The 22,508-nt window shown below is 43.7% G+C and overlaps 1 protein-coding gene across 15 annotated transcripts in view; it reads right to left on the bottom strand.

The window, feature by feature from the left end:
• Window positions 1-22,508, bottom strand: part of SOX6 (SRY-box transcription factor 6) — a 777,007-nt gene that overhangs the window by 517,475 nt on the left and 237,024 nt on the right. For all 15 annotated transcript variants that reach the window (XM_069223720.1, XM_069223708.1, XM_069223713.1 and 12 more), the window contains exon 3: window positions 15,952-16,044. In XM_069223720.1, the coding sequence (XP_069079821.1) occupies window positions 15,952-15,956 (5 nt within the window). In that variant the 5' untranslated portion in view covers window positions 15,957-16,044. The remainder of the gene's footprint in view (window positions 1-15,951; window positions 16,045-22,508) is intronic.

Raw genomic sequence — 22,508 nt, forward strand, 5'->3', positions numbered from 1 at the left:
ACAGGGAGCCAGAGCAACTTGGCAAGATGCGTGGATTCCAAGGTAGAGTTATTAAGACGTAGTGGAAGGCGAGTGGCCACATTTTGCACGGGCTGTGCAAGGATCTGAACAATAACATATGCAGACAATCAATATCCATAAACACTTATACATATCACGTAGTCCTTTCAACATACATCTAACTACATCCATCTTTGTAGTTTATAGATACCTTTTTATACAGATCGACATGCCGTGGTGCAGCCGTACTGCAGGATCTTTCGCCAGAAAATACATTGCAGTGCGCGCCATGATGCTGCTTGAAGTCACTAACAAAAGCCCCCTTCATCAAGTGAACTTCAAAAACAGGAGTTCTTGTTTCAGACAGCGTTGTCATTTCATCTGCCCCGGGCTGTATGTTCTAACTCTTTTCTCACTTGTGTTTGTTGCTAATAACAGCTCGTAGGTGGGCAAACAGTACATAATATCTGCTGCTGATTACTTCCTCTTATAGCGACACGCCAAAAAATGCCTCGGCGCGCGCCGCTCTTCATCACTGTGCTTTGTTAGCGTGAAACATCTGGGTTTCGGAAGTTAAACTGGATACAGTTGTTCCATTAAGTGTTTTCTCTCATATTTTAATTATTGAGCCTGGCTGCATCTCAGGACAGTTCACGTGACAACGAGAATTCGCTCCGGATGGTTCTGCTAAGCAAATAAAGTGGAATTTGTCCAACAGAGGCACGGGAGATATAAGCCAAAGAGGCCACAGTGTGCCTAACTTGCAGATAATGATAGTGAGATCCGCTCTTTTTCAACAGCGTCCGGGCGAGCGAGGAAGGACGCGTCGAGACACTCAGCTATTATGTTGTTGGTCGCCCCCTTCAAAATGTTACTGTATCCAGAGAGGAGAGTGGGCTACGTCGTTCCGGTGCCCGCCACGCGCGCAGCAAGTGGAGCTGTCACTCCAGAGAAGCAAGCTGGCTGGGAGACTCAGTGCAGGCCTACCGAGCTCACAGCGCCACGAGACCGCGTTCTAAGAGCCGCAGCTTCAGGCCAACTCTGACGTGCAAAGGTTTCGGCACGAGGCGGGCTGATTTAGGTACAAGTACGAGCTGGGATTTAAAATGGAGGGGGTTTCTTGAGACATAACCACCCAGCAAGCGTCTGCGTGTCTTGGATGCAAACAGTGCTTGGGTTGTGCAGGTGGCTGGCATGGTATTCATTTTTGAAGCCCTAAACTTATTTTTCATCCGAGGTCTTAGAAGCAGAGCAAGAGAGGGGAAGGCACAGATGGGAGAAAGTATAGGAAGCAAAAGATAGAAAAAAATGTAAAAGGATGAAAGCGTAGATGAAAAAAGAACCTGCAACTGTGAGGTAATGAGTAGGAAAGTAGAAGAAAGAGGCATGGGTAGTACAATCAAACCTAGCCACACATAGTTTTCTGCAGATCCACTGTCAGGATCCGAAGAAAAACTGTGGACCCTGCAAATGTATATTTATTTCGTTATCCTGTTTTTTTCACAACGTTAGCACTGGAGGCAATAAGGAAGTTTGTAAAACTGCAATTCCTGGCCTGATCTGCTTACAAAGTACACTTTCCAGTCTGGATAGACTACTAGAAGACATTTGATTGAATGGCTTAGAACCATGGCATAACCCTCAAAAGGGGGGGAGGACAAAGGATGACTGGTGGAAACAAGTGCATAAATGAAGTGCTCTTTCCAGGTCTCCATAGTCAAGAGGTGTGCAGAATAGAAGGTACTATTTAAGGTAATCTAATAGCACATTTCGCACATTTCTTTCTAAGTGCCGGTGTCCCTGACAAACCATTTTCATTTTACATTTTTAGGGAATTAAGGCATTTCCTGGAGTTACAACTACTCCTTGGAGTAACTTCCAAGTCTCTAGAGCGCACGAGCAGGAAAAGTTCTCCTTGATTGAGATTACACATGTTGGAAACTGGTTAGTAAATAAGTATTCAGTAAAAGAGGAGAAGAGGCAGAAGCAATAAAGACAGTTAGCAGCTGCATAGGTCACTCACCTAGAGCAATTGCACGTTCACACTTTGGTCCTGTTTTCTGCTAGCGCACCATCCAGAATGTCAAGATGCAGTGGCATAGCACCATTGGCATCTTCCCAAATCACAGAGAATCACAATCGCAGCCACTGAATATCCAGCAATCAGGTGGCTACATTAACCATTTACATGAATGCCTCAGCAATGTCGAATATCTTGGCCATTAGCAGCCAAGTTGCCCCAGGCACCTAGGTCCATGTCCTCATGAAGCAAGGGGTGGGTTTGGGCCTTTTAGGAGGAAACAGTACCATACCCAGCGTGTTTTCTTCCACTGCTACTGCCGTTGAGCAAACTTTGCCGCCAGTCAAGGCATCGTCCAGCCCAGCCTGTTTGCTGAGCAACAGTGGGGCTTTGTGGCTTGCTTCACAGTTGACAGTAAGTTATGAGCCCTTTGTGAGCACAGGGGAAGGAAAACAGAGTTTGGAATTTGGCAGGAAAATATAATACTGAATTCTCCTGTCTGTGTAACCTGAATTTTGTGAAAACAATCAAGCATTGTTAAAAGAAAGAAAAGCAACTCTGACAGATGAAATATAGGGGGGCCCTTTAAGGAAAACAGTAAACAAAGCGCCATTCAGGACCGGGTCCATTCTGTCATTTATAACGCTACTTTCTTCTGTGTGGCAAAGAGTTTACAGCAAAAGGGTTCAGATTCAACAAATCAAGTGTAAAATCTCCCACAGCCCATCATTAAAAACAGTTAGCCGGGACCAGACAGGGATGTCAAATAAGGAAAACATCACACTTTTTCCTGTTTGAAAGCGAGAATACAATAGCGGAATTGGTGAAAAGGGACTGAGGGGAAAAAAACGTGAAAGAAAAGCCAAAAAGGCTTGCGTTGTCAGCTACAAAGAGCTAATTTTGTGAGACAGGAAAAGAGGGGAACAGTGGGCATCACTCAGCAGAAATATGAAAGGCAGGAAGGCCTTGCGCCCATTGTCAGGGAGCGCCTCTTTTTCACTAGGCTGGTCCTCGTGAGGTCATCCTTGGCATGCAAATCACTCAATCTTGGGCTGGTACTGCTGGAATTTGGACATCTGGAATCCAAGCACACAGTGGAGCACTTTCTCCCAAAGTATTTCACTTCTTTTTATTTTCCACCTCCAAAAATAGTCACCAAGCCAGCTTTAGTCACCCAAGCTGGAAAATATACAGCGCAGAAGCAAATGAAAAGCATTCTTGTTTCCGTACCCTGCCCGAGTAATATGATTTCTGCGGGGACAAATTAAGGAAATTGTATTCCACATAACTCTGATTAAGCTGGCCTATTTTTACTGCCTAGCTGGTAATTGTTAGGTAGTTACGACTGACATGAGTTTCAGACATGACTGAGTCTCTTAAAAGTGTATGTTTTTGCAGCCGCCGTGGTAATTGTTAATGCTTTAAAGAGTGGGAAGGAATCAAATGACACATAACTTGCACATCATTCGGAAAACTTGAACAGACAGCCTTAACCCGCTACACCCAGTTAAAGTCACAGCTTGCACCATGCTCTAATCACCACCAGCCACACCTACGCGGCCCAACTTGCCTCGCGAAAGAACACAAATGCCATCTAGACAGCCCAATTAAGAAAAATCAAGTAATAACTTTCTGGACTTAAAATTACCTCCATACAACAATGCCCACATGACGCAGAGGAACGGCAATGGGTTAGAGGTGTAACACAGGCCCCTTGCAGTGGTTCCTCCCCCCTTCATGAGACCCTCAACCTTTCGAGGGCCTCCATTCAGTCCAAAGTCAAAGAATACCAGCAAGATATGGAAGACTTAGGGACCTCTCTCTAAATCCTGCAAGGGTTCCCCAACATTTTGCATTACGCCACAGCAATGAGACAGGAGAAACAAGTGTGTGGGTTCGCAGATTCATGCTACAAATTTCCCCACAATGGTTGATGGTTTCTACAGTGATTGATGTCACTGTTACTCGCCTTTCTTGTGTCAACACATAGTTACAAGGAAGAGTCTGGCTTTTCGCCCTTGATTAGGAGTGTTATCTCCTACGATATAAAGAATGCCACAGCACATGACAGGTTCCTCCTCACAAAAATCCTACTAAAGTGTGAAAAAATGTTGCATGACTTGATAAACAAGTAGTAAGCTCCTGGCCAAAGGATTATTCAGGTGTGGTTCAACCTGCATGAGACAGAATCGTACGCATGATTATGGTCAGATAAATGGCTATTGTTGTAATTTAATGATAAATAAATCCTTCCCAAAAGAGCCACAAAGGTTACAGATTATTCTAATTATGATGCCAAAATACATATGGTTAATATACAGGCAGATCAGGTCATTACTTCCACCTCCCATTCACTACTCTCTAGGCAAGCCCCACGTTGAGGCAGGAAATTCCAGAAGTACGTTGAGAATACAAATCCCGCCCACCCTCCTGAGTAGCATAACTGGACAGGTGATCCCAGCATCTTCCTGACATCCAAGCAACACCAAATGCCTGCTCAGTCAAGGGCATGCTATAATGACTGCATGAGAATACACAAAATAATGGTGAGCCACATTATGAACATTCCTTATTGGCAATTGTCAGTCATCAAGACTCACTGTCACCATTGTGACAGTGTGGAATTTTCAGTTTGATCTCAAAATCGATTTATCTCTGTGTTTTCAAATGTATTGGCTTAAAACTCATTTTGAAACATGTAGGATCTGTAGACAACTGATGCATCATGTGGATGACAAACTGCCTTGGAGATTAGTTCAGACATACAGGAGTAGAACGATGCACAAGTGATCTGGTCTGAAGCCGAAGCCCGCAATCCTTTCACTATCGTATTTCATGAGTGCCCGGAGTATGCAGCACAAAAACACTATGACCCAGATTTAAGAGGGTCTAGCACCTCCTTGCACCACATTAGCATAATTTCTTTTACGCTAATATGGCCTAATAAGGCCAAAATCGCCGTGCCAGATTTACAAAGCAGTTGCACCATTTTGTAACCCCTTGCGCCACATTATGCCTGCACCAGGCGTAATGTATTCAAAGGGGGCATTCCCCCATTAAGGGGAGGGCGGCGAAAAAGTGGCACAAAGAAATCTAGAAGATTTCTTTGTGTCATTTTTTGCGGCATTTTTAACGCCTGCTCAGAGCAGATGTTAAAAGGGGGCACACCATTGTATATAAAGGGTCCCTATGTACTGTTCAGGGTTAGCGCCAAATTTTTGGTGCTAACACTGAACAGTACATCAACAGCATCAAAAAATGTGACTCTACTGCCACCTACCCTGCGCCATGGTGCGTCATATTCTAAATGCGGCACACATATGTTGGCGGTAGGGGGGTGCGAAGGGGTGCAAGAAAAGTGGCACTGCACTGGCTGCAGTGCCACTTTTCTTAAATCTGTCCCTGTCCGTTCCGCTTTGCATTGGGAATGTATGCCTCAATACTTTGTTTCATTCATCAACATCCCAAAATAACTGAACTGAAGGTAAAGCGGTGCAGCTTAACCCCTTCTGTTACATCCTGAGGCACAGTGGTCGTGTGCCCAGGACGTAACCATTACGTCCTGGGCACAGAGCCCAGAGGGAGCACTAGCGCTCCCTCTGTGGGGTTCCTCCCCACCCCCCAAAGGCAGGGGTGGAAGGGGAAGCCCTTCCCCTTCCACCCCCGCCCTTCCCCACCCCACTGTAATGATGTCAGCGTGAGATCGCGCGCTGAGATCATTACACAGTGCCGGTCGCACTGGAAGCCATTTGCTTCCAGTGCGAGTAGGGAGAAACAGGTAAGTTTCTCCTCCGGCGGGTGTGGGGTTTGGGACAAAGAGGCACTGGGGGAAAGGAAAGGCTTTTCCTTTCCCCCGGTGTCTCTTTAAGCATTCCTGCTGCCCGATCACATTGCGACCGGGCAGCAGGAATGCCCACTAGACGCCAGGGATTTTCTTTTTTTTAGTTCTCCTTTGTTGTTTGTGCGTTAGGGAGCGGCCCCTTGGGCAAGGGTCACTCCCATTTGGGGGCATGTTTGTGTGGCCATTTCTGCCTCCCTTGGGGGCAGATCGGCCAATATTTTTAGGCCGATCTGCCCCCAAGGGGGGCAGAATCCACTAGACGCCAGGGATTTTCTTTTTTGTTGTTGTACTTTCTTGTTTGTGAGTTAGGGAGCGGCCCCTACGGCAAGGGTCGCTCCCATTTGGGGGCATGTTTGTGTGGCCATTTCTGCCCCCCTTGGGGGCAGATCAGCCTAATATTTTTAGGCCGATCTACCCCCAAGGGGGGAAGAATCCACTAGACACCAGGGATTTTCTTTTTTTTGTTGCACTTTCCTGTTTGTGCGTTGGGGAGCTGCCCCTTGGGCAAGGGTCGCTCCCATTTGGGGTCATGTTTGTGTGGCCTTTTCTGCCCCACTTTGGGGCAGATCGGCCTAATATTTTTAGGCCGATCTGCCCCCAAGGTGGGCAGAATCCACTAGATGCCAGGGATTTTCTTTTTTTGGTTGTCCTTTGTTGTTTGTGCGTCGGGGAGCAGCCCCTTCGGCAAGGGTCGCTCCCATTTTGGGGGCATGTTACCTGTGACCACTAGGGGCCGTTCAGCCTATTATTTTTAGGCTGTCGGGGGCAGAAACCATTAGAACACCAGGGATTTTTTTGTGTATGTTTATTTATGTGGGGGGTTGTCCCCTTGGGCAAGGGGCGCCCCCCCAAAGGGGACATTGAACTGTTGGCCATTTCTGCCCCCCTAGGAGGCAGATGGGTCTATTTATTTAGGCCTATCTGCCCCCATGGGGGCAGAAGCCACTTAGACACCAGGGATAGTGTGTGTGTTAGGGGATGGAGGGCAGCCCCTTGGGCAAGGGTTGCCCCCTCTTTGGGGGCATGTGTATCAAGGGCATTTCTGCATCCCAGGGGGCAGATCGGCCTATTATTTTTAGGCTGATATTCCCCCAATGGGGACAGAAACCATTAGAATGCCAGATAATTTTTTAATGTTTATTTATGTTGGGGGGGGGCATCCCCTTGGGCAAGGGGGGCATTGATCTGTTCCCCATTTTTGCCCCCCACCCCCTTGGGGGCAGATGGGCCTATTTTTTTTTACTCCCATCTGCCCCCAAGGGGGGCAGAAGCCACTTAGGCACCAGGGATAGTGTGTGTGTGTTTTTTGTTTGTTTGGGGGGTGGCCCCTTGCGCAAGGGTCGCTCCCCATGGGGACACACTACTAAATTTATTTTCTGCCCTCCTTGGGGCAGATAGGCCTATTTTTTAGTAGGCCCATCTGCCCTTATGGCATAATCCACTTAGGCACCAATTTCTAAATGCTTGATGGTTGGGTGTTTGTCAATTGGCGAAGTATTTGTATTTATGATTTAAAAAAAAATCTCTTTTTGTTCTAGTTCAAAGCTTTTGCTTTTTTTGCTGTGGCTCCGTGCAGTTTTGGCGGTGGTTGACCTGCGGTTTGCATAGTTGCATGTTTCAGGTAAGTAAAAACAATTTACTCCAAAGGAGTATTGTTGCCATGCATGAATGACATGTTTGAGGGTGAAGTACTAAATGCAGGTTTGTGTGTGAAATTGTCCTTAGATTTGTGCACAATGATATTTATGTTGTCTTACTTCTAATTTGCTTTTCTTTCTTTCTTTTTAGTGGGATATCATTGGTGATTGCTGTGTCTGTACAGAGTAGTTGCTGGTGAGTCAAGCTTTTTCAGGCAAGTGAGCGGTATAGTTTTTGAGTTTATAACTCTTACAGATAAAGCTATACTTTATTACTTATCTTACACAGGGCTGGTTGTTGGTGGTGCATTTGTCCAGTTAATTTTCGTAGGAAAGATCATGGCTAGCCGCAGGATGACAGCTCAGGTGGTTGGTATGCTTTTTGAGTCATTGTCTGATCATGATTATGAGATGGACTCTGCATCTGAGGCAGAGGAGTAAGTGAGAGATTCTGGCAGTGAAGTTTCTGTCGGAGAGGAATCGTCTGATGAGGAAGCCACACTCAGTCATGTTTTAGAGGAGGACACTGATGTGCCATTAGTGCAGCAACCTGGGGCTGAAAGGTTTCCCGTTAGAAGACCTAAACTCTGGGTTGCCCCAAACATGGAGCAGCCAGAGTTCCCTGCCTTTACTGGTCTACCGGGGTGTAGAGTCAATACAGAGAACTTTTTGCCTGTCAATTTCTTTGAGTTATTTGTGGATGATGTGTTTTTGGAAGAGATTGTTGAGCAGACTAATTTGTATGCAGAGCAGTATTTGAGGGACAACGCTGCTAGACTTAGCCCACACTCTAGAGCTACCCAGTGGATTCCCACAAATTTGGAGGAGATGAAAAGGTTTTTGGGTTTGACTCTTTTGATGGAGTTGATAAGGAAGCCATCACTGGCTTCTTATTGGTCTACTAGTCCCTTGATGGCAACAGCTATATTTCCTGCAACCATGATTGGGATGCTGCATTTTATTGACAATGCATTAGCCTTGCCATGAGATCACCCTGATTCTGACCGTCTTTTTAAGATTAGGCCTGTCCTTGATCATTTTGTAGATTGGTTTTCAGAGGTCTATGGTCCAGGCAAAGAAATAGCTGTGGACGAGTCTTTGGTCCTCTTCAAGGGTCGTTTGGTTTTTAGGCAGTACATTCCTAGCAAGAGGGCACAATGTGGAATTAAATTGTATATGCTGTCTGAAAGTAGTACGGGATATGTGTATAATTTCCGTGTCTACACTGGTAGGGATTCCAGTATTGACCCCCCTGGTTGTCCTCCCACTTTTGGAGTTACTGAGAAAATTGTGTGGGAACTTAGTAGACGAATGTTCAACAAAGGTCACCATTTGTATGTAGATAACTTTTACACTGGAGTGCAGTTGTTTAAGGAATTGTTTAGAGTGGACACTGTTGCTTGTGGCACAATTCGTTGTAACCGGAAAGGCTATCCAAGGGAGCTTGTCTGTAAAAAACTTGAGAGGGGACAGTGCAGTGCCTTGCGGAATGATGAGCTGCTAGCTTTGAAGTTTTCAGACAGGAGGGATGTCTACATGCTAAGTACCATCCATGATGAGAGTACTTCCCCCGTGACTGTTTGGGGCCAGGTTGCTGAAGTGCGCAAACCTGGTAGATAGAGTTGATCTAAGGTTGGAACCTTATACTGCTATTCATAAGTCTTACGTTTGGTATAAGAAGTTAGCAATTCACCTCTTCCACTTAGCAACTTTTAATGCTTTTATTGTGTTTAAGGATAGGTCTCCAGAGTCAAAGATGACATTTGTGAAACTTCAGGAGTCAGTGATAGAGAGCCTTATTGTGGTGGAGCAGGCCAGAATTCCTAGAGAAGCAGTGGTGGAGGATGTGGCTAGATTGAAAGATCGCCACTTTGCTGAGCACATTCCTCCCACACCCAAAAAAGACTTTCCAGCTAAGAAATGTAGAGTGTGTTTTCGAAGAGGTATCCGGAGGAAGACTCAAATGTACTGCCCAAATTGTCCTTCAAAGCCTGGACTGTGTGTGGGTGGTTGTTTCAAGAATTACCACACCCAGAAGACTTACTGGAAACAACCATGAGTGTAAAATGCCTGTTTTGTATTTTCATGTGTTCAGTTTCATGGTTGGCATTTCTGTCATGTACTTAGAGCTTTTGTGTTTGTAGTTTTGTAATTATTTCTAATTAGTTAGTGGTTTCTTTGTTTAAAAAGAAAAAAAAAAGTGATGCCATTGTATGTGGAGTGGGGCTTAGCTGACGGTGTACATATTGACTTGCTGTTGGCTACTGCAACACACTGCCAGCCAAACACCAGTCCACACACTCCCATCAGCTGGTGTGATTGCTGTATCAGGCATGTGGGCGTATGTAAGTGATGGGCCCTTGAGTGGCGCTGTCTGTCAATGCAAGTGTTGTAATGTGCTGGGTCCGTGGCTGGCGGCGTGAATGGTCTTGTGCATGTCATGTATGAAAGGTGTATGAATGGACTGTAAAGCAGTTGGTGCCTTGCCATGGCTTTGCAGCTCATGAGCTGTGAGTCATTGGTTCAGTTTTTTGGCCTTTCAGTTATCAACAGTGCATTTCATTTTTGTGAAATCTCTTGTTAATAAAATTTGATCCACTGAACCATCACTCACCCTCGTGCCAAATCCAACCAGTATGTGTTGTAAAAATGACAAAACCTGCTCTGCTGTAATCAGGCATCGCAGCTCACCTATGACACGCTAGGTGCCTCGGGTGGGACCCCGATGATGAAGCATGCCACCAACTTGGTTGGTGGGTGAGGGGTCTTTTTAACATAACCTAAGTGCGTTTCTTTTTACAATTTTAGTGTTTGGAACATCACATAACTATGTGGACACACCAAAATGATCTATTGTAAAAGTACCTGTGTTTGGAGGGGGGGGCACCTATGGTTTTGGTCCTGTGTGCGCCCTTCATTTAGGGAAACCTACCAAACCCAGACATGTTTTAAAAATAGACACCCCAAGGAGTCCAAGGAGTTGTGGCTTGCCTGGATCCCCTAACATTTTCCTACCCAGACTCCTCGGCAATCTAAAATATGCATAAAAATTCATATTTTCCTCACTTTTCTTTGTAGGATCACCGCTGCTGCACAAATTTCCTACCACCCTGCGTTCCCCTCAGTCCACCAAGTAAAATGATACCTCACTTGCATGGGACCCCAAAGCAGAGTCAGCCTAAACGATGTATAAAAGAAAAATATGTGCTTATCAACTCGCTGTGCTATCCCCTCAATCTCTACAAGTCTTTGGCCTTTGTCTGTTGCAGGCACCTGGCCCACCTGCACAAGTGAGGTACCATTTTTATCGGGAGACTTGGGGGAACGCTGGGTGGAAGGAAATTTGTGGCTCCTGTCAGATTCCAGAACTTTCTATCACTGAAATGTGAGGAAAAAGTGTTTTTTTGGCCAAATTATGAGGTTTGCAAAGGATTCTGGGTAACAGAACCTGGTCACAGCCCCACAAGTCACCCCATCTTGGATTCCCCTAGGTGTCTAGTTTTGAAAAATGCGCTGGTTGGCTACGTTTCCCCAGGTGCCGGCTGAGCTAGAGGCCAAAATCCACAGGTAGGCACTTTGTGAAAAAAACACCTCTCTTTTCTGTGAAAAAATGTGATGTGTCCACGTTGTGTTTTGGGCCATTTCCTTTCGTGGGCGTTAGGCCTACCCACACAAGTGAGGTATCATTTTTATTGGGAGACTTGGGGGAACGCTGGGTGGAAGGAAAGTTGTGGCTCCTGTCAGATTCCAGAACTTTCTGTCACCGAAATGTGAGGAAAAAGTGTTTTTTTGGCTAAATTTTGAGGTTTGCAAAGGATTCTGGGTAACAGAACCTGGTCAGAGCCCCACAAGTCACCCCATCTTGGATTCCCCTAGGTGTCTAGTTTTCAAAAATGCACTGGTTTGCTGGGTTTCCAAAGGTGCCGGCTGAGCTAGAGGCCAAAATCCACAGGTAGGCACTTTGTAAAAAACACCTCTCTTTTCTGTGGAAAAATGTGATGTGTCCACGTTGTGTTTTGGGCCATTTCCTTTTGTGGGCGCTAGGCCTACCCACACAATTGAGGTACCATTTTTATCAGGAGACTTGGGGGAACACTGGGTGGAAGGAAATTTGTGGCTCCAGTCAGATTCCAGAACTTTCTGTCACCGAAATGTGAGGAAAAAGTGTTTTTTTGGCCAAATTTTGAGGTTTGCAAAGGATTCTGGGTAACAGAACCTGGTCAGAGCCCCACAAGTCACCCCATCTTGGATTCCCCTAGGTGTCTAGTTTTCAAACATGCACTGGTTTGCTAGGTTTCCCCAGGTGCTGGCTGAGCTAGAGGCCAAAATCCACAGTTAGGCACTTTGTAAAAAACACCTCTGTTTTCTGTGGAAAAATGTGATGTGTCCATGTTGTGTTTTGGGCCATATCCTTTTATGGGCGCTAGGCCTACCCACGCAAGTGAGGTACCATTTTTATCGGGAGACGTGGGGGATCACAGAATAGAAAAACAAGTGTTGTTGCCCCTTGTCTTTCTCTACATTTTTCCTTCCAAATGTAAGGCAGTGTGTAAAAGCCCTATATATCCCCACAACCAGAAGAGTCCAGCTGACGTAACGGTATATTGCTTTAAAACATCTGACATCGCAGGAAAAAGTTACAGAGTAAAACGTGGAGAAAAATTGCTGTTTTTTTAACCTCAATTTCAATTTGTTTTTTTATTTCAGCTGTTATTTTCTGTAGGAAACACTTGTAGGATCTACACAAATGACCCCTTGCTGAATTCAGAATTTTGTCTACTTTTCAGAAATGTTTAGCTTTGTGGGATACAGCATTGGTTTCCACCCATTTTGGTCACTAACTGGAAGGAGGCTGAAAGCACAAAAAATAGTAAAAATGGGGTATGTCCCAGTAAAATGTCAAAATTGTATTGACAAATTGGGTTTTCCAGTTCAAGTCCGCCTGTTCCTGAAAGCTGGGAAGATGGTGATCTTGCCACCACAAACCCTTTGTTGATGCCATTTTCAGGGAAAAAACCACGAGCTGCTTTCTGCAGTCTTTTTTTCCCATTTAAAAAAAAAAAAAACATTTTCACTGTATTTTGGCTAATTTCTTGGTCTCCTTCAGGGGAACCCACAAAGTCTGGGTTCCTCTAGAATCCCATGGATGTTGGGAAAAAAGGACGCAAATTTGGTGTGGGTAGCTTACGTGAACAAAACGTTATGAGGGCCTAAGCGCGAACTTCCCCAAATAGCCAAAAAAAGGCTCGGCACAGGAGGGGAAAAAGACATGACAGCGAAGGGGTTAAATATTTAGTAGTGATGCTTTTGGAATCCTATGTTTCTTAGTTTTCAGTTAAGTAGTGAAGTACACTTAGTTACCCATTAAATGACTTAGCATATTATAATACATACACACAATATAATTTGCAAAAAGAAACATTATTACTACCACCCATGGATTTTAAGTGCTGGTGAAGCTCTCGAAACAACTCAAACTCAAATGCATAGGAGTAGCAGCAAAGCCTTCAGCTGCCAGTATGAAAGGTGATTAAAAAATGTACTAATGTGAGATGTTGCATTGTTTTCGGAATATGCCTGACTCTTAGGGAGAACCACTTTAAAACACTAGGAAGGGAAAAGAGGAATTGCTTGAAGCATGTGTCTCTTTGTATCATGAACAATGGAATGCCTGAATAAGGGCAATTGGAACAAGCATTTGCAGTGCAATGGGTCTCACGTTTGCTCGATTTAGAGCTATTAGCATTTTAAAATCCTAACTGGACTTTTCTTGCCACATAAATGGAAAATGAAAAGTAAAACAGTTGACATAGGCAAGTCAATTTAAAGTGCCACAGTCTCCATGAGCATGATCGGGAGAGTTATTGGCTCCCAAAGTGAATATCTAGAAAGGATCGCGGCTAGTATGAAAGACAAACCGAAACCGGAGGGGCCATCACATGCTGTAACAGGAGGAAACGTGGCATAGTGTGATGGCCAATAAAACACCCATGGCAACAGTAAATCTGCGTCATCTGTCCCACCCTCTCCAGAGTCAAAGGTGTATGTTGTAAGTGAATGTGCAGGAGTCCACAATGGGATGAGGCACTATTCCATAGTATTCTCCATGGGTAGGTGAAGCACCAATGTAATATTTTTTCATTGTAAACAAGTGTTGACCTTGCTGATTGACCTTCTCTTCATTTGTGTTCCTGCATGTCGCTGTACTGCTCCCCATCACTGCCTGGGTAGCGGGTGTAGCTCAGATAATTGTGTGTCTGGTTTGGATTAACAAAATGTAGAAAGGATCAGAGAGGAGCTCCTTGTGTGAGCAAGGTTCTTTAGGTAGACATGTGGTCTTCAAGAAGCAAGGCAAAAGAATATAAAAGTATGGCTAGTGGCTCTCATGTGACAACTAGTCATGCCCTCTACCTGTTCAACCCTGGCAATGAAGTTGAGGCATCGGCAACAACTGTGATTGAATGAGGAGTTAATCTACATCATGCAATTATTATGGGATGCTCAGATACTATGTGATTGGACTGTACACAAAGGAAAATGCACTTTCCTCAGTTAACCTTCCTCCAAATTTTCAAACGTGGCACAATGACTGGTTGGTCTGGTACCAATGGACACAGATTTTTGATGTAAGCTGGATACAAGGGTCAGAATGTCAATTCACCTTTATTTTTCAAAAATATATTATTGAGATCTTACTGAAGGGTAATCCTCAAATTCATTTTACAGCTCTAGGATTTAGGTTTCCCATTTCAGGAGCTGGGACCCGATGGCCTTATTCCCTCTTCCACTGACTCCGGAATCGCACTCTTTGCTGCTCCAAGAGTCACCATTTCCACCCATATAAAAATGGTGCTCAGTGCCCTAATTCTGTCCAGGGAACATAGGGTTAGAGGTCAGCTTGGCACATAACCAATCACTGGTTTTAAGTAAAAGCATGCTGGAATTGCACCAAGTGGGTGTTGTTTGAGCATAAAGCTCCCCCAGGATCCCCAGGTTCCTAATTTGATCAGGGCCCTTCTTGAAAATCTGAGAGCGAATAGGTGGCTCTAGACCATTGGGAGTGAGGAGAAGCTTTGGAGTTCTGAGTGTCAGCAGGAGCCCCGTAGTCCTCAGATGAGCTGAGCAATAGTGGAGCTCAAGGTAAGCACATGCTTCAGAGACTCTCATGATGAACCTGGCCCTTAATGACCTGAGGCAATCTCGGCACTTGTAGGTAAGGGTAAGCAAGCGCTACTGGGCCTGAGGGTAAGAAGGATTCCAGGGCACCTGGGAGTGAGGAGGAGTCTCAGGGGACCTCAGAGTGGGAGTGAGCTTAAGCGGCCTGAGGGAAAGTTGGTAGACTTTGGGGACCAACTATTGATAAGAGCCTCAGATCATTAGTGTGGGCAGGGACTTTATGTCCCTGAGAGTGAACAGAAGTCTTCAGACGCAAGGAGAAGAATAAGTCTTTGGGTCAGTGACAAGTGAGGATCCCTAAGCATGAGCAGAAGCTCAGTGTGAGCATGGGCAGAGGGACCAAAGGTTGGCCAGCAGATTCGGGAATTTGAGGGTAAGACTTTGATTTATAAACCTGAAGGTGAGAATCATGAGACTTTTTGGGTCCACTCCAGTGGGTAAAAAGTGTTTCTAGTCTCCACCAATGCCACTGAACCTACACTTTAAAAAAAGTTTAATTTAGCACAGGTAAATACTGAAAATATCATGGGTGCAATCATTGTATTGCCCAAGGTCATGATCTGCGGGTATAAACCACTTTTATAAGAGCCCACACCTATTTTTCGTCCCAGTACGACCCTTATTCGAGGCATAAAACTACATTTTGTCAACACCATTCTCATTCCTGCTCGTAGGCAATGCAATCAAAGCCCTGAAAGCAACAGGTTTGCCCTAGAGGTCTCAATACACCGGAACTCCCTCACCCCACCCTCTCTCTGTCAGAGATGAACAAACTATGGGCTGGTCACACAACAACTGAAACTCATGTAATCCTCATGTCATTCTGAAACTGAAAATCACCAGCCAGCCATGATAAAATCTTGTGGTCTCAGCACCTTGGTCTCCTTACCCTCTTCCATTCTCTCGCTTTTCCATTCCTACCCTTCACTCTCCTTCTCCCATCCCTCAGTGTCCTTTCCTCCCCCCTCCTCACCTTTTCACTGAATGAGCATGTGAGGCCATTAAAAACGCATAATAAATGCATGTATGGTGTGCAAGAATCCGAGAAAACAAAGATATCTCAGCTGTGGCATTTTTTGGAGGAGTGGCCTTAAAAATAACGCGCTGAAGCGCAGTTTTAATGGAAGATGTCTACACACACTTCAAGCTCAATGATGGTTTCTCTAACTGTGCCCCACCCTTCACCAACTCTGCAGGGCCTGGTCCAACCACATCACTGAAATTACTTGCCAGCGGTTTCAAACATGCTTTGGTTATGGAGTGTTTCACCCTCTTACCTCATTGATGTGATCCCTCCTTGTCTGGGTGGAGACGCATTGGTGAAGTAGTGTAGGGAAGATTGCAGTGTTGTTGCCTGTGTTGTATCTTATCTGTGGATGAATGAAAGTTCCAGTTTTGAGTACAGCCATTCTGGCATCTGTCAAGATTATAATTTTATGCAAAGATAATGCAAACACATTTTGATCACGATACTAGTGAGGAGATAAGATTACAGATGGAATAACTGGAAAGTGCTCTTATTTCAATTCGGAAAGGAGCTTCATATATTGTCAGAATACATTGATTACGTTGACCCAGTTACTAAAAATGCAAAGAAGGAACAGAGAGAGGTCACAAAATGCCATTAAAATGTTAAAACAATACAGCATATTTTTAGTCTATAATTATGTTTCTTTTAGTTTACAGTAAAATAAATGAGCCAAAATGTTGATATATCAAAGTAATTAACTATTATTTGAATTAAGTGCATAAATGACAATATTCATTTAGACTGCTGTGTTCGTCCATAAACAGTTCAAGCTAAATCTAACAAGCATTTGCAATGCAATGGGTCTCGCGTTTGTTCGAGTTAGAGCTATTAGCGTTGTAAATTTCTAACTGGACTTTTCTTGCCACAGAAACTGAAAAAAAAGTAAAACAGTTGACATAAGCAAGCTGATTCAAAGCACCACTGCTTCCATGAGTGTGAGTGCGAAGGAGAGACACAAAAGAAAAACGAAGTTCGCTTGCAGTCAAAGTTATCGGCAAAAGTGCAATTATCAAGGAAATAGGGTCGATGGCAAAGGTGGTAACAAAACTGCCCCAAGGAGGGACAAATGTAAAGCAACTACCCACAAAAACAAACAAAGGATTTTTGAAAGGCAAGCCCATGAACGAATAATAGGGATTGGCGTGTGGTAGCACGGATACATACCAACACGTCAGAAAAGCAGCGCTAGTTAAGGCCATAAAATAAAATGTTAGTCTTGCAACTGTGTCTGTGAGTTTTCCCCTTCATGTCCTACTTCTATGTCAAAGTAAGGGATGCAAGCTATCCATTACCCCCACGATGTCAGACCAACGAGAGTCACGTAGGCAGTGGAGGTAAAAGGCAGAGGCACGACAAGCGGTCGTTTGTAAGAAGAGGAGGCCTGGCATGCGCAGATGTTTATATGCCCAACATCCACTACTGACAACTGGTGTGATCTTCATGTTATGTCCTGGCAAGGTCAACTGTGCTTTTCATTGTTCTTCAGTCAACCGACTGGTTACAAATAAATGGAGTAATAGTATCACCAGTCATCGACAGCACTTAGAAATATAAAAAACTGAGGCATTAAGCACTGTATTAAAAATACGTTTTTGCTTTTAGCTCAGAGGTGTTAAACAGCAGTAAACACGCTTTTCTTCTTTAAGGTACATCAATATGCTGTAGTCTAAAATTAGAATAAACAATAGTTAACTTTAGCATGTAGAAGTGAGTAAATTAAATGATACATTTCCTCTATACTCTACCATGGTGAATCAACGTAAGGTGCTGACTTTGGACTAATACTGATTAAATCTGAGGTGGCACAATCTGATCCTCCATGTTTTCTCAGTTGCCTCACCACATTAGACATGTGATAGCAGAGGTCAAGGGACATATCTTAGCCGCACTATTTAGTAGAAAAACTCATTTTGGCCTCTGAACAGTTCGTGGTCCCCACGTAACCTTCCAAAAAATTGTAGCTGGAGTCTACAGTAGGTGGATGGTCCTCTCCATTTTACACATGACCCTGTGGCACGCGAGCAGTTGCTGTTTTTTCTGCACTTGACTGAACAATTCCAAGGCATCGTGGCCAAGCTGCTCTTTCACTTCTGAGCACAGATGCCTGCAGTAGATAGGCAGCTAGCATGAGTCGGCTATATAACACAGGGCTAGCTCAGGACACGGAAATGCTAGATCATACTCGTGGTGATGGTGAATTCAAGCAAAGGTATTATCTAAGCCAGCTCGACTGTTATAAAACCAAATGTCATGAACGGGTTACTTACCTAAATATTAAATATGATATAGAGTAACATCCTTCCAGTATTGATAAGGGAATCATATTTCAAGCCATTTTTATATTTAAAAAAACAATTTGCCCCATATTTTTACCAATAATGTTTCTTTTTTGTCTGCACAAATAGGCACATAATTCGAGTCTGAAAACCGTGCATATCTGGAAAGTGACATCAAGGCCCTCATTAGCACTGTCGATGTAAGGGGGTGGAAAAAATGTAAAATATCACAAATGAAAAGTGAGAGGCAAAGAAAAGAATCGTTGCATGGCCTCTCTACTGGGAGGCCATGCAATGGAAAATTAAGATTATTAACCAGAGGCTATGTATTTAAAGGAAATGCTTCTGGCCACTTAGTCTGTGCACACCTTTCACTCTTATGTAGCTGTGAAAACAACAACTCTGGGGAATCTGTGAGGGAGAAGACCAGATGTAGTAGCACCCGTCTTGGAGTGGTTGCCCAAATACTGAAACAGTTAAACATTTAGCCAGGTGACTAATGTTTCGTCCATTTGAGCTTTATAAGGTTTTCTCAGTTTTCAATGCTATAACAGCCCAGACTCCATATTTAGCAAGTTGTGGAATAGTGAAGTAATGGCACTAGAGAGACAATGGAGCAGGCTGGTGATGTGGCAAAGATGAACAAGACAGTCCATTGGACACTGGAGATAAGAAAAAGGGTAATGATATTTAACTGAACTATAGAGAACTCCCATTAATATTTGGCCTCATTGCAGACCAAATGAGTTGTAAAATCATATTGATTTTCCAAGATCTACAATTCTGAGGAAATGATCTCCTAGGGGAATAAAAAAGTACACATATTCTGTCATGGGTATAATTTTCACATTTTGCCATGGCCTTTTAATTTGTATGGCGTGGTCCTGTCATAAAAACAAGGACACAGCATGGACACAGCATTATCCTATTGTCATTTGATAAATAAAAAAGTTTACAGTGATATGCAGGTCAAATCTTCCATACTTAAATGTTCGAAGCAATAAACACAGCAGTAGTGTCCAGTGTAGGCAATAAAGCCTTTCAGTATTATTAGGATACGCAGTACTATAACATTCTGATGGCAACTTTAGTCTATTTTAAGCCTCCATTTCTAAACCTGTCACCAGGGAGTGTGCAGATACCTTCGCAAGATCCTCCACAAGACCAGTGCACCGCATGGAGCGAATGTGTGGAGGGGTTCTGTGTATTTAAAATACTTTCTTACAACTTAAGTTTGATATTAAGAACGCTGATCCAACCCGACCTAGCGTTGGGTGATTTTTTATGGGCTACAGCATGTATGATTTTCTGGACATATCAGAATTTGTAAGTAGTGTCATCAACAACCTAAATGTTCCCATTCCATTAACTTATCATGTAACATACATGAAGTGAACGAGACTCTCTTATGTACGTTTGAAAGTGAATGTTTTCATAGATTTAAAGAGAGTCATGTGTATGCTTTTATCAGATTCCAAGGTGGGCACCCCAACAGTGTTTGTCATCTGAAAAAACAGCCAGAAGGAGGCTTGGCGTGTGCCTGGACACTAAAGGCAAGGCCATGAGATACTGTATACACACCAGCTGCCAAAAGTATTTTTTTCTCAGACTGCCTTAGATCGGAATCTTTTTATTGGCATGTGAATGGTAATATTCTGTGGTAAGCTAAACAATGCTGAGAAGCAGAGATAAATAATGGTGTTTCTCTGAAGTTACCATAGCCTTTCCCTTCATTGTATTAAATTGTATTTTTTCTCCGAATAAAAAAGCCACTTAAAATATCAACTGTACTTAAACGTCTAACATTTGGAAAATTGAGTGAAGGGATGTGCATTTTCAAAATTAAAATAACCTTGAGGCAGTCTAAATAAACATTTCATAAATAATTGACAGTTAGTTTTAACTCATTAATGATTGCTTTTAGCATGGACGTCCAGAATTTAAGACTCACTGCTGATCTACTGTTTTTTGTTTTTTAAATAGACAGTCAAATTAATCATCGGTTAAACAAAGCATCAAAATGGAAATATAGAATTGCAGGTAAACTCATTCCAAAGCACCTGTTTGCTGCTGGGACGTGCTGGTACTGCCCTTTCAAAACTACAGAAGTACAGGAACGGGGTACCTGATGGTACTTGTCCATTTAAAGTACTGCCTTTAAGCAAAGTGATACATCTGCAAAGTGTTGACACTGGCTAAAATCCAGTTGCACAAGACTAGTGATGTGGTAAAAATGAACAAGATAGACCGTTGGACACTGGAGATGAGAAAAAGGGTAATGATATTTAGCTGAGCTATGGAGAACGCCATTACTATTTGGCCTCATTGCAGACCAAATGAGTTGTACAATCATATTGATTTTCCAAGACCTACACTTCTGAGGAAACTATCTCCTAGGGGAATAAAAAAGCACACGTATTTTGTCCTGGGTATAATTTTTACATTTTGCCGTGACCTTTTAATATGGCCTTCTATTATGTATGGCTGGTCCTGTCATAAACACAAGGGCACAACATTATCCTATTATCATGATATAAATAGAAACGTTTACAGTGATATGCAGGTCATAACTTCCACACACAAACGTTCGAAACAATAAACACAGCAGTCGTGTCCAGTGTAGGCAATAAATTAATATTAAGGTAGCAGTACTATAACATTCTGAAGGTAACTTCAGTCTATTTTTAGTCTCCATTTCTACCACCTGTCACCCGGGAGAGTGCAAATGCCTCATGAAAGTGCAGAGTAATGGTTGTGGAAAGTGAAAAGAGTATTGCCACTGCACAGAACTTTTCAATGCACACACACACAGAGTAAGGGAGTTTAGGGTGGGTTATACCCTGTAAGATCAACACAAGGAGGACCCGGCCCCAGAGTAGATGCTTCAGGGAGTCAACAAAGCCCTCCTTCAGTGACCTGAGACCCTTCCATCAGACACTCCACTGGTACACTCACTGGTGCAGTGGTACAAAAGAGATATCGAGCAGAAGAACTGACCACGAGGCAGAGGCGTAAGGCAAATCCCTGCAGACCCTACGATTCAGGCTGCCCCCTTCCAACGCCAGCCCAAGGAATATTTCTAAGATATGAGTGCCTCAGGGGCCCCTCACACATTCTGCTAGGGGACCCCATCATTTAACGTAACGCCACTGCCACAAAGAGCATTATTTAGCCTGTCCTGTCCAGGACGGCTCAAAATGTGTAATCACTCTGTAAACCCTATGCAACAGAAGGAAACCCCACCCAACCAGTCAGCTGGTATGTCCTTTGTAATCCATGGATAAGGATTTCTTGGAAAAGGCAGCTGCCTTTAATGAACATAGGTAACAAGCGTAGGCTCAGGCATGGGGTCATGGTGGCAGAGCCACACATGTGCTGACTCCACCACTTTAGAATCACCTGAGCTTCACTTGGCTTTTAGTACAAGCTGAAAATGTAGCTCTCTGCTCAGTAGCAGCGTGCTCAGTTAAACCTAAGCTAAGGACTGAAGTGTTTAACACCAAGATATCTTCCATATGGCACATGTGCATTCTACCAGTAGTAATGAAAAAATAGCATCTTCCGTCAACACAAGCAACAGATTGCTCCTCAGAATCATCCACAATGCGGAGCTGCACTGGCGCTGTCAACCTGAAGTACAATCACTCAATTATTTAAAAATATTCTCTTCACAGTGCTCTAATTTTATTCACAGCTGACGCCACTGCCAAGAAAAAGCCGTGATTTAATGAAACGGGTAGGTGTTCCTTTAAGTACAGTTGTGTCAGAGACAAAGTGTAAAAGGTGTCAATAACTTTATGCATGTGAACACACGCCTCTGGGCATAGACGTGAGAAGGCGTAAGTGAAGGGGCAAAAAAGAGCAGTGAGTAATCACCCAGTGCATCTGGTGAACCTGTTACTGGTCCCCATTGAATAGCATTGCTGCAGTGCACCACGATGCGTTAGGCCACAGCGTTGCAAGCGAAGCATTGTTTAATTTGTTTTTTTATAAGGCCAGCATGCTTTGTACTGAGATGGTCAACACCACACTCGCCATCTCTTTAAGTTATTTGAAGAAATGATGACATGGGCAGTGACTCTTTGGGTACATGACAGACCAGCGCTTTAAGTGGGATGAAAAAACTGGGGGGGTCTCTCAAAGGGGCGTGGTTGATGTAATTAGGGGCATGGCTTAAAATCGCATAAGCCAAAAATCTGTGTTTGGCGTAATGTGCCACCTGACTGGTATTTTGCTGCCTATTTCTGTCATTACATCCAGATTCATACCACAACAAGCAACATTACACCTACAACTAGCCAGGTCTATTGGCTTTGTCAATGGTTGTTAGTTCCATATAAGCAACAACAATGGCTTTGTTGCGTAAAATATTAAAAATACTTCATTTCTGAAATGAGTCTGTGAAAGAACTACAACGAGTCTCTTTAAAGTTACATCAGGGGCAGTGAAGAACTGTACTTTCCACCATCAGGGTGATGGCAAAAATTGAGAGCTCAATAGGGAGCTGCCTCAGTACCTGTTTTAAGAA

Source organism: Pleurodeles waltl, chromosome 3_1 (genome assembly GCF_031143425.1).
Source record: "Pleurodeles waltl isolate 20211129_DDA chromosome 3_1, aPleWal1.hap1.20221129, whole genome shotgun sequence".
NCBI lineage: Eukaryota > Metazoa > Chordata > Amphibia > Caudata > Salamandridae > Pleurodeles > Pleurodeles waltl.